This window comes from Diuraphis noxia, unplaced genomic scaffold, assembly GCF_037042655.1.
Source record: "Diuraphis noxia isolate RWA-SAM2 unplaced genomic scaffold, SU_Dnox_SAM2 contig0001, whole genome shotgun sequence".
NCBI classification, from domain to species: domain Eukaryota; kingdom Metazoa; phylum Arthropoda; class Insecta; order Hemiptera; family Aphididae; genus Diuraphis; species Diuraphis noxia.
In genome coordinates, this window is record NW_028301711.1 from 94815278 (window position 1) to 94826291 (window position 11014).

The window sequence follows — 11014 nt, forward strand, 5'->3', positions numbered from 1 at the left end:
AAGGGCCACTTAATGTTTTATTTTCTTCGAATATATTCATATAGGTAGCTATATTCAGTTCAAAAGTTTCGACCCTCACTGTTTGGTATTATTAGTACAATCCAATGCGAGTTAAATTTAAATTTCGCATTTAAATGGGTGGTTTAAGTACGGCAAATCGTTAAAATAGGCGTAATTGTATAAATTTAAATCTTATCGATACATTATAAACACTGAAAAATATGTCTGTGTAAATCATATATTTATTTTAATTTTAAAATTAAAAATAATACATTTGCGGGGATTCATACGTATTAATTTAGTTATTAAAAAGAATATAGGAAACTGTAAAGAAACTAAATTACACCTATATCATTAAAAAAAAAAAATAAGCAACAATTTTTTATGTCATTGTTTTAGTAGGTATATAAAAGGAAATTTAACCTAGTATGCAACACATGATTATTTTAATGCCAGTAATATCTACTGAAGTAAAATATATAATAATAGTTATAACTTATAAATAATTAATAAAAGTAGTTGGCACCTATTTATAAAATAATTATTGTGGTGTAATGTACGCTGTACATTAGTTACCATGGGTACGATGAATTTTATATAATACTATATTATGCTAAATTATTTTTTTAGCCTTTTGAGAAAATTTAAAGCGAAAATCTCTAACAAGTTCATACCCGTAAAAGCATAATACAATGTGGGTATTATACTTGTTTGCTCATTGCATGACTGAGTAAATTACGTATTATACTGCAGTGTTGTAAAGAATAAATTAAAATAATATCTTATTTTAAATATATATATAAAATGCCGCAGATTTGAATAACGACTCAAATACTTAAAATAATTACAATAGTTAACAACATAAAATGCATTAAAAAAAAAAAATCAAAAAAATAAGGGACGCGCTAATGAAAAAATTAATGTCAGTAATATTTTTTGTCTAAATATTTTTAGTCACGTTACATTAAAAGTATCATCTGAAATAATGCATAATAGTAATATCAAAGTGATTAAAATAAAATAATATTATATTCTAATATTTATAAAAAATATGACTAAATTATATTATAACGATAAAAAATAAAACAGTATTCGAAAACTTTTACTCGAATACTTTTATTCAAATACTTTACAACACTGGTTCAAGAATAATATTTATAATCTCGATGTTAAATTATAAAATATAAAACATACTTACGTGGTCGATTCTGGGAGCGTCGTAGAGTGTTAGAAGTCGGAGCCGGGGCCGGAGACAGACAGAGTTTGAAGCTGACGCCGCGCCGTCTCGTCGTCGTTTTCGTCATTGTAGTTGGAGTCCAAAAGTGAGCGTTCGCAGCGCCGACATCAGCTTTTTATAAGGCACGCGACGGCACCCCCCGGGCACTGTCGGTTGGGGTGGATTCTGCGCGCGTCCCCGTTTCTATGGCGACAACCGTCAGCTAAATACTAAATGAGCTAACGGCGTGTAATTGAATTGCGCTGGCCCCTCCCCTCCACCAAACGCCACAACACCGTCATCAGCCCCTTCGACCGTATCACCCTCTCGTCTACATAACTCTCCTCCTCTCCTTCTGACCTCCATAGGTATCCATTCCCCGCTAGTCGTTTCGACTACACTACCACCCTGACTTGTATACACGCGTGCACATATACGGGTAAATGTGTATGGAATATATAGATATATGTATATGAAATATATTATATATATACCCCTAAGTATGTATGTGTATGTGCGTTTTCTTTCCCCTGTGCAGTTTCGCAAAATCTCTTATTCACCGCCACCGCCAACGCTCGCACTTTTCTCTCCCCACCGCCATTCTACATAATATTGTATATACTGCAGGTGGTACCTACCCTTAGCCTCTTCCACCACGTCAGCGGCGGCGCTCAGAGTCTTATTGATAGTTTTTTATTATTTTTTTTTTTACCTTATTCATCCACTCGGCCATCATTCGTGGCGGCGTGACTTCAAATTTTTCAGCTATGAGAACGTAGAACTCTCTGCGGTACAACACGGACATATATTTATCTAGAGTGGTTTAGAGGACCACGAAACAACACGCATTATTTAAAATGGAATACAAAAATACTTATTGTAAACTACTATAAAATTACTTAACGTGGCGTACTGTATGATCCGATGACAGTATTGTCAATTTCTGGTATTTACAGGTACCTAGCGAGTTCTGAAAATTCGAGTAAGCAGTAACGTATTTTTGGTAGGTACACGTCTTTTAAGTTATTATACTCTTATAATATGCTCAATCACAATATATTATACGGAGAATAACACGCGCTATTCACATACTTTACCATGCTTGAATTCGGTTTATATTTTTTTCTTTTGAACATTGAACAAGAGATATCCTATAAGGCACTTAAATTACAAATTATGATGATGAAAGTTTGTAAATATTTAAATCCAGCGGTAGTTTATTCGCTGAAAACGTGCATGGTATTTTACTGATTTTCCATAGCTTGAATGACAATTTTCCGGGAAGAAGTGTTAAAAAAATCTGTCCAAACAGTACCAACTGTGTTAGATTTTCGATTTACACAAAATAATAAACAACTATAAGAGGTTTCCTTCTACTGATAGTAATAATAAAAAAAAACTTGCACTATGAACGTAGATATACTGTAAATCAAAGAATAATTATTGTCAGTAGAACCCATTCTAGTAACTTCATATGCCATTGGTAACACGGCGTTTTAGATAGGCAAAACAACTACATTATTACGGATCGTCACAGATCATAATGCATTTCTAAAATTTTTTTTTTAATTTTTAACCAGCCCGATTCGTAGTTTGTTTTAAATCGTAGGGTGTCTATTGTTTTTGTTAGTAACTTACACCGTTTGCTCCAACTAATGCATAACACATTAATAAAAATTATTGTTATTAAAATTTCTCCTGTATATTTACATGTACTCGTATGTTCATCTCGACTGCAATGAATATAAAGTAACGATGATTGCAAAATGTTGATTATAATAATATAATTACTAAACCACAAAATATAATACAATTACAATGTTATTAATTAATATAGGAATAATCATTTAATTACACACTTTAATGCACTTAATAATATTTTAAAATCGTGTCAACTTATATTTATTCACAAATTATAAAAAATTGAATTATTTTCTACGAAGAGACATAATTTTTCAGACGCATTTCATATTTTCAAAAATAATTTGCATTATATTATATTGTAAACATTCCATCATAATTAGCTTATCTAATAATTTTAATGATATAAGTTATAACGAATACAATTAAAAATCGATCGAAAAATTAGTTATAGCATAGTAATACTACACCATCAAACGTTATAAATACAACCGAGCACTATTTTTTTTCATTATTATCAATACTAATCATTACCATTTTTTTTTTTTTTATATATATATATAATTACGTCGAAGTGACTAAACTAATTTTTATTCAAACTTTCAAGTAGATACGCAACAGTTAATGTTAAATTAATATACATATTATGGTATAATTAAATTCACTAAGCGTAATTCCTTACTAAATGTACTTGAGTATTATGTAATTTTATACTGGTTCTGCTTAGTATCCTCTTCTGCTCTACCTCGCTACGAAGATTCTCTTTCTCCGAAGTTACTATGGAAGATTGTTGGTGGAATGTTGCTCCAATGATACCTCTTGACGTATGCTAGCCCAATGGTACATTTTACTAACTTCCTACCCGAGGTCATTGGTCGTTCTAAAATGTCATATAGTATTAAATATAGTACATATGTATTAAATATTATATATATATATATATATATATATTATTTATACATTATGATAATGATATTAGGTACCACTGGATATCTCAGCTGGGTAACCTTGTATTGAAATGAAGTTTTCGGGAGGAGATAGAGATAGCTCTCTCATCGGTACGCGTATGCGCATTACGACTTACTTTTTTTTTTTAAATGGCGATCCAAATTTTTTTCTGCAGATTCGGGTAGAGTATTTTTTTTTTAAATTTATTGTATAAAATTTTTTTTCTATTTTTAAAACTGACCAAGTTAGAGTAAGTCAAAAATTGGATTTATGCATAATTCGTGTTTAATGTTATTTTTATTTATAAGCATTGGAAATAATAAAATAAGTGTGAAATTAGCAACACACATTTGTTCAAAAATTCAATCAAAGATTTAATTTATAGTGTGGTTTGGTTGATTGAAAGCTAATAGGACCGTTCTTTTATGATGATACGCTTAATATGGTAGACGATATTTTAATTTTTTAATCAAAGAACTTCCAAGACTGTTGTATGATATTTTATTAGACACTCGAGAACATAATATTATGTTTTTACAGAAAAATGGAACACCAGTCCACATTGCAATTATTGTTACAGAACATTTAAATCAAATATTTTTTAACCACTGGAATAGTACTTATTACGTTGTTCCTCGACCTGCATTATCCCCAGATTTAACGCCATTGGATTTTTTTTTATGGGAATATTTTAAAACTAGAGTTTATGCAGATCCTCCTGTAAATCTTCAGGATTTAAAAAACAAAATACAGGCAGCATGTGATATTTTAAGTGAAGGCCGAATAAAGGCGACATCTTCGACTGAATTTTTGGAACGACTGGAATCATGTTTAATACATGAAGGTAAAAACTTCAAACAATTCATACGATCAATTGATTTAATACATTTTATTTTTTATTATAATATTAAAATAACTATAATCGTTATAACTATTTTGTTGTATATTTAATTAATTGGATGAAATATAATATACTAAAAATAATGTTTAATTATTTCACACTTATTTTATTATTTTCAGTGGTTATAAATGAAAATATCATTAAACACGTAAAATGCACAAATCCAATTTTCGAATTAATCCAAAGTAATTTTTTGATTTACTCTAACTTGGTCAGTTATGAAAATAGAAAAAAAAATGTTAATACAATAATTGTTTAAAAAATCTTTAGAAAAAAATGTCGGTTGCTTTTAAAAAAAGTAAGATGTATTGCGCATGCACGTAACGAAAGAGCTAAAAATTTGAAATTGATTTGAACATATTTATTTAAGATTTCCCTATCACCTCCGGAAAACCCCGTTTCAATACAAGGTTACCCAGCTAAGATATCCAATGATACCTAATATCGTGATCACACTGTATATATATATAAATAGGCAGAAAGTTAGTAGATACATAGCAGTAGTACCATTTATACGTACAACGTAAATAACGTTTATTAACCAGGTATGCCTGACCGAAACGGGTCGGTTATGTTATTAATGAGGTGTAAAATATTCCTGAAATTTGTTCAAATTATTTAAGTCATTTAAATAGCTAAGCCAGCGTTTCCAATAAATAAGGTCTTTAAAATGTCAGCAAAAGCAGGTTTAAATGAACTTTATTAAAGTAGAGCTAAATTATCAGTAAACATGATTGTACGACTTCAAAAACATTAGTATATAATATATTATATACTGGCCGTATCGAAACCGATCTCGAAAATTAGTGTTTGTCTATTTGCATTATATATAATAAACAAACATCCGGTTGATTGCTATTCATCTGTTAAATACAGTCTATTATTAATTATTGTTACAAATACCTTGAAGAACTAGAAAAAAAATTGTCATACATAACATCAAGATGTTCTTAAACAAAGGTGTAAGAAGTCAAATAATATCTTCTTTAATCGGTAAAACTATTGTCAACGTTATCACATATTCATTCAAAACTTATCTTAATGGCTTTTTCATGGTCAATATACCAATGGCGCAGCTTATATTTTAGGTCAATATTCTAATTCCACTGGTATTCTAATTTCCTTACTGGATACTTTCAGGTATTGTTATCCGATCTAATCCCGTAGAAAATTAAAAAAATTATTTATTGATCAATTGATTACTGGTTAAAGTGACTGGTTATAATATGTTATATATCAGTATTGGGAATTTTGTGTTCATCGATTTTTATTTTATTTTTAATTGCAACTTAATTTTGTATAATTAATGATCAATATTTGCTAAATGTGAAGACAAAAAAATATTTATTTACTTATGTCGTATTATTTATAATGTATATTGATTCTCCCAAAAAATCAGTTAGTGTATTGATTTATTATATAATTATAAATTTATAAGGCTTGTACATTATAACTAATACGTTTTCCTAAGGTATTGAAAAAGATTTTGATCGCAATTGGTACATGAAAAGGTCATTTTAAACGCGATTGGTAAACTGCCTTTTAAACAAACAATTGATTTTCAGCTACCCTTGGAGCAATGGTTATGGGTACGATACTGGGCTGGACATCACCAGCAAACGAATTATTACCGAGTGGAGTTGGATTTTTGATTACCGTTGACGATTTAAAGAGTTTTAGTTCCATTTTTGGCATTGGTGCAGTTTTCGGAGCATTACCTGCCGGGAAATTATCTGCAACGATCGGCCGCCGTTACAGCATGGTATTATTTGAGATCCAAATCATCATTGGATGGATTTTTCTTACCATGGCCAATGCATCATGGATGTTATTGGCAGGTAGAGTAATACAGGGCATCGGCGTTGGTGCACTGTGTACCATCATACCGACCTACGTTGCCGAAATTTCTCAACCACATATTAGAGGTGAATTCAAGACAAGTCATTTGTCTAAATATTCAAATAATTCATATACTTTGTTTAAAAAAATATTTTAATGTTAGATAATAATATTTATATTTATTTAACTTTACTACTTATGTTTGTATGCCTATAGGTACTTTGGGAACGATATTTCAAGTCTATGTAGTAGTTGGAATTCTTTATTCATTCGTAGTCGGCTCGGTAGTTGAATACGTTACATTTAATGTATTATGTGGGATTTGGACTTTAATACATGTGTTACTAACTTTTTTCATACCTGAATCGCCATATTACTTTTTATATTTGAACAAAGACGAAAGTGCTTATGCATCAATGACGAAACTTCGTGATGGAAATGATGCTGACATTGCGGGAGAGTTGAACGAGATTAAGGTTTGGAAGGATATATTTTTATTATCACGTCTGTTGGACATTAGAATAATGTTTCATTTAGATTTTTTTTTTTTTTAATTATTATTACAGAGGGAAATTGAACTTCAAAAATCAAATCAAGACACATTCATTAAAGTGATGGCTAACAAGGTGAATCGCAAGTCACTTTTGATCGGTATAGGTTGTATGTTTTTTCAGCAGACAAGTGGAATAAATGCTATCATCTTCTATATGGGTTACATTTTTAACAAAGTTGGAAGCTCGATAACCACAAACACTTCAGTTATAGCTGTTGGAATCGTCCAGGTGGTTTTTTTTATAAAAATATCTTGTTTAAATAACTATAAAATGGTGTTGTATCAGGTATGATATAAGTTTTCTTAATTAATTAATAATTAATTTGTTATAGCTGGTAATGACATTAGTAGCAATGACGATTGTTGACAAGGCAGGCCGTCGAATATTATTGATAGTTTCAGCAGTTGTGATGAGTCTTAGTTTCTTCGGCTTAGGTCTATACCTTCACATGAGCCATAAATTCAATAAGGAATCAATTTTTTCATGGCTACCACTAATTCTCATCGCTTTATATATTTCGGCTTTCTCTTTAGGGTTTGGACCTATTCCATGGGTAGTTATGGGAGAGATATTCTCCAACGAAGTACGTTAAGTTTTTGTATACTCTTAATAAAACCTTTACATCAATCACCTATTATAAAATATTTAACCAATTAAAATTTTTTCCAGATCAAACCATATGGTACAAGCTTAGCTACTGCCGTAAACTGGTTTTTGGTATTTGCTGTCACGTTTTTAACATTTGAAGCTACAAATTCTATTGGTTTTCTTGGCCTTTTCTGGATGTATAGTTTCTTTTGTGCATTGGGTGCCCTATTCGTGTGGTATATGGTCCCAGAGACGAAGAACAAAAGTTTGAATGAGATACAGTTGAAGTTATCCGGTAACGATAATTCGCCACCATCAACTAATAATGTTTAAAAATTAATAATTGAAAGTACATTAAGTGATAATAACAAATGTTCACAATTATCAAATGTAAAAAATATTGCAATAAACTAAATTACACCCAGATTACGTATTAACTTTGTGTTTGAATTTTGTATTTGAATTTAATACTTTTAGAGAAGTACAACTTTATTGTGTGTTTATACTTGCAACTTGCCCTTATTAATTCATGGTTAACCATATAAACCATTGAATTAGAGTAATCAGACGGCTTGTAAACTACATGACACAGAACACAGATCATGATAACATCTATACTGATTGGTAGTTCGTTGTGCCCGTTGTGGTCGAACTCCAGAATTTAATCACTCGTATTTACTTGTTATTACAATCTAACAAATTAGACTATATTAAATAGGAAAGGGCTGTACAACAAAATAACTAAAGTCAAAATATCTTGCCAGGAGATCCAAAATACAATTTTTGCGTATGTCTCTGATAATTGGAATACCTTCGTTAATATGTCTTAAAATTCATATTATAGTGACAAATTTTCCACTACTGAGGATTATGTTCGTTATATGAAAAATCTTACTGTCTACGGTGGTTAGCAGCTGGCAATATTTTCCCATATGTCCTTTAAATTTTTTATAATAATAATTTTTATGCCACATTTGGTGCAGATACATTCCCAGTAAAGATTTCTTCTATCCAGAAATATTAATAGTGCGCATTTTGATGTTTAGTTATCTATTTCTAATATTCCTAATTTTACAGAAAATGTAATTTTTACTTCAGAGAGCGATTAGTCTATTTTTAATAATGTTAGTGTCACAGACAATTTAATTAATAAAAGTAAGAAGCGTTTTCGTGCTAGATGTACAGCTAGACCTCGAAACAACCAAGTCAAGGAAGCTAAAAAAAGACGAGAAAGCCATTTTTCGGTCTAAAAATCCATTGCGCAAATGGAAAATTATTAAATTAACTGATCTTGCATATGATCCCACAATTGATTATAAAAATTACATTGGCACTATGAACCAAAATTGTAAATTTTGTTACGCTCTCAAATAAAAAGGCGAAACACCTTGCATGAGCTGCGATTTGGGTAGTACAAAACTCGATATCTTTCTACGGTCACCAGAACCGTCACGCAGTTTACTTATGGGTGACCATCCTGATCACGATCACTTTATTAATCGTACAAGGAAATATAATGGTTGTTTTCAAATGACATCGTTTGGAGCTAACAAAGTTGTTGAAGAAGATTTTATGCCATTTTTTAAAGTTCAAGGCCAAGTATGGCAGTTTGATTCAAAACACTTAGGAAAACCCAAAATTTTTACAAATATATTTTGTTGGCGAAAATTAAAAAGAAGTTTGACTTAGATGTTCTCTTTATCCAGAAGTTAAATTAGTCAAACAGCTACAAAATATGCTGCATACTGAAAATAAGTATATTTGAGAATTTAAAACCACACTAGAGAATGCAAGTAAATATTCTACAAATTTCAAGTTGGTGAATAAAGCAGATAGAAAACCTGCTAATGGACACAAAGGCTGTTACAATGCAGCAATGACTAATGAAGTAGCTTTAGTATAAGTTGGGTAGTACACATTTCAACGATGAGGGGTCTGTTCCTTGGCAAAAAAAAGGTGCGTTGACTTTACTAGGTTACAGATGATTCATTTGAACACTATTTATCATCAATTCATTAATACATAGTCATGTATAATATTATACTATATAACATTTAGATAAAATTATTAATAATTATTTACCTATTATTTAATTATTATTTAATTATTATTATTATTATTTATAATTAATTATTAAGCTAATTTTAATTACAATATATTGTTGTGTTTTTTCGTCCTCGTCATCCATTGTGTTCCTATTAGGTCTTACAAAGTCCTGGTTGTTCAAAAAATTTAGAAGGTCAAAATACAACAAACTAGGTTTATATATTTCATCAGCTCCAGCCCCAGATTTTGACGAATTATCAACTTTTGATAGTTCTTTCTCATAAACCGCACGCAATGCATTAACTTTTTTCACAACAGTGTTTCTGTTTGCCAAAGGATCAAACTCTTTTTACTTTTTAACCACCTTTTCATAAGCAATGCCTGTTTTATTTCTTTCCGAGTATTCTTTGCTCTTAAAAAGCCACAAGCAGGGAAAAATTTGATATAGCTCAATAAATTCTCTCAAAAAGTCTCGAAATGTTTTCTTATCACAAGGTCTGCCATGATCATTTGAGTAAAAATAAAAACAATTGTTAACGAAAAAACGAACTATCCTCTGTGAACGGCCAATGCAAACTAAATCAAATTGTAGCGATAAATGGTTGCTACATGTTTACAAGTTTCAACTTGTCGTTAAGATTTGCAGAAATTGATGCCGCTCGGCACCAATCATCTAATCCAATTTCAATTCCAATAAATCGTTACAATGTCCTATTTATACATAAAGAAAATCGAAACAATTCGATCGTTACGATAAATTGCTGGCATTTATTGTTCGTGTAAACTTGGCTTAAGACATATATCTAGATTCTAGAAGGTGCTTTAACTTTATAGATAGTTGTTATGTATACTTTATATAAACTACGTAAAAACTTCTAAAAAACTCAACAAAAAAATTTATTTACTTCAACTTCACTTTTATTAATATTATATACTTAATTATTTTTCTCATTGATAACGGTTAATACTCATATCATTACAACATTTACCAAAATGATTCAATTTATTAAATTTACGACAATACTTACCAAAAGCACAAGATTCATTAATTTTGTGGGTCATCCCACACCTCTTATAATTTTGAATTGTCTTTACTTGCTCTTACTTTGATTTGTCTCCATCAGTAAAGCGACTCCCAGTTTCATGATTGATATATGCTGTTTTAAAGCAACTGTTACTAAACACTCTTATAATATTTTCCAGATCTCCGATGGCTTTTTTATTTTCACCAGACATAATATATACTTCTTTTGAATTACTTTGAAGCAACTGTCTGTCCAT

At 30.3% G+C, this 11014-nt stretch overlaps 1 protein-coding gene and 1 long non-coding RNA gene across 3 annotated transcripts in view; one reads left to right on the top strand and one right to left on the bottom strand.

Moving 5' to 3' along the window:
• LOC149062525 (uncharacterized) overlaps nt 1–1288 on the bottom strand; it is a 37589-nt gene extending 36301 nt beyond the window's left edge. Inside the window, exon 1 of one of the 2 annotated variants that reach the window (XR_016189416.1) lies at nt 1199–1288. This is a non-coding gene — a long non-coding RNA (uncharacterized LOC149062525). Of the gene's footprint in view, nt 1–1194 lie in introns of both variants that reach the window. The other variant, XR_016189417.1, reaches the window with a different exon arrangement.
• A 2348-nt stretch (nt 1289–3636) lies between these two features.
• LOC107166768 (sugar transporter 4) lies at nt 3637–8020 on the top strand. Its single transcript, XM_089215350.1, has 7 exons — nt 3637–3681; nt 4346–4649; nt 6272–6631; nt 6762–7021; nt 7112–7327; nt 7431–7682; nt 7769–8020. The coding sequence occupies exons 1-7, from the start codon at nt 3637–3639 to the stop codon at nt 8018–8020; spliced, it is 1689 nt and encodes a 562-aa protein (XP_089071476.1).
• Nucleotides 8021–11014: the final 2994 nt, after the last annotated feature.

Excerpts from the sequence above, each read along its gene's own strand:
- LOC107166768 (XM_089215350.1), top strand. The coding sequence starts at position 3,637 with ATGGAAGATTGTTGGTGGAATGTTGCTCCAATGATACCTCTTGAC. Across the intron at positions 7,022-7,111 it reads GAGAGTTGAACGAGATTAAG|AGGGAAATTGAACTTCAAAA; the intron begins GTTTGGAAGGAT and ends TTATTATTACAG. Across the intron at positions 7,683-7,768 it reads GAGAGATATTCTCCAACGAA|ATCAAACCATATGGTACAAG; the intron begins GTACGTTAAGTT and ends AATTTTTTCCAG.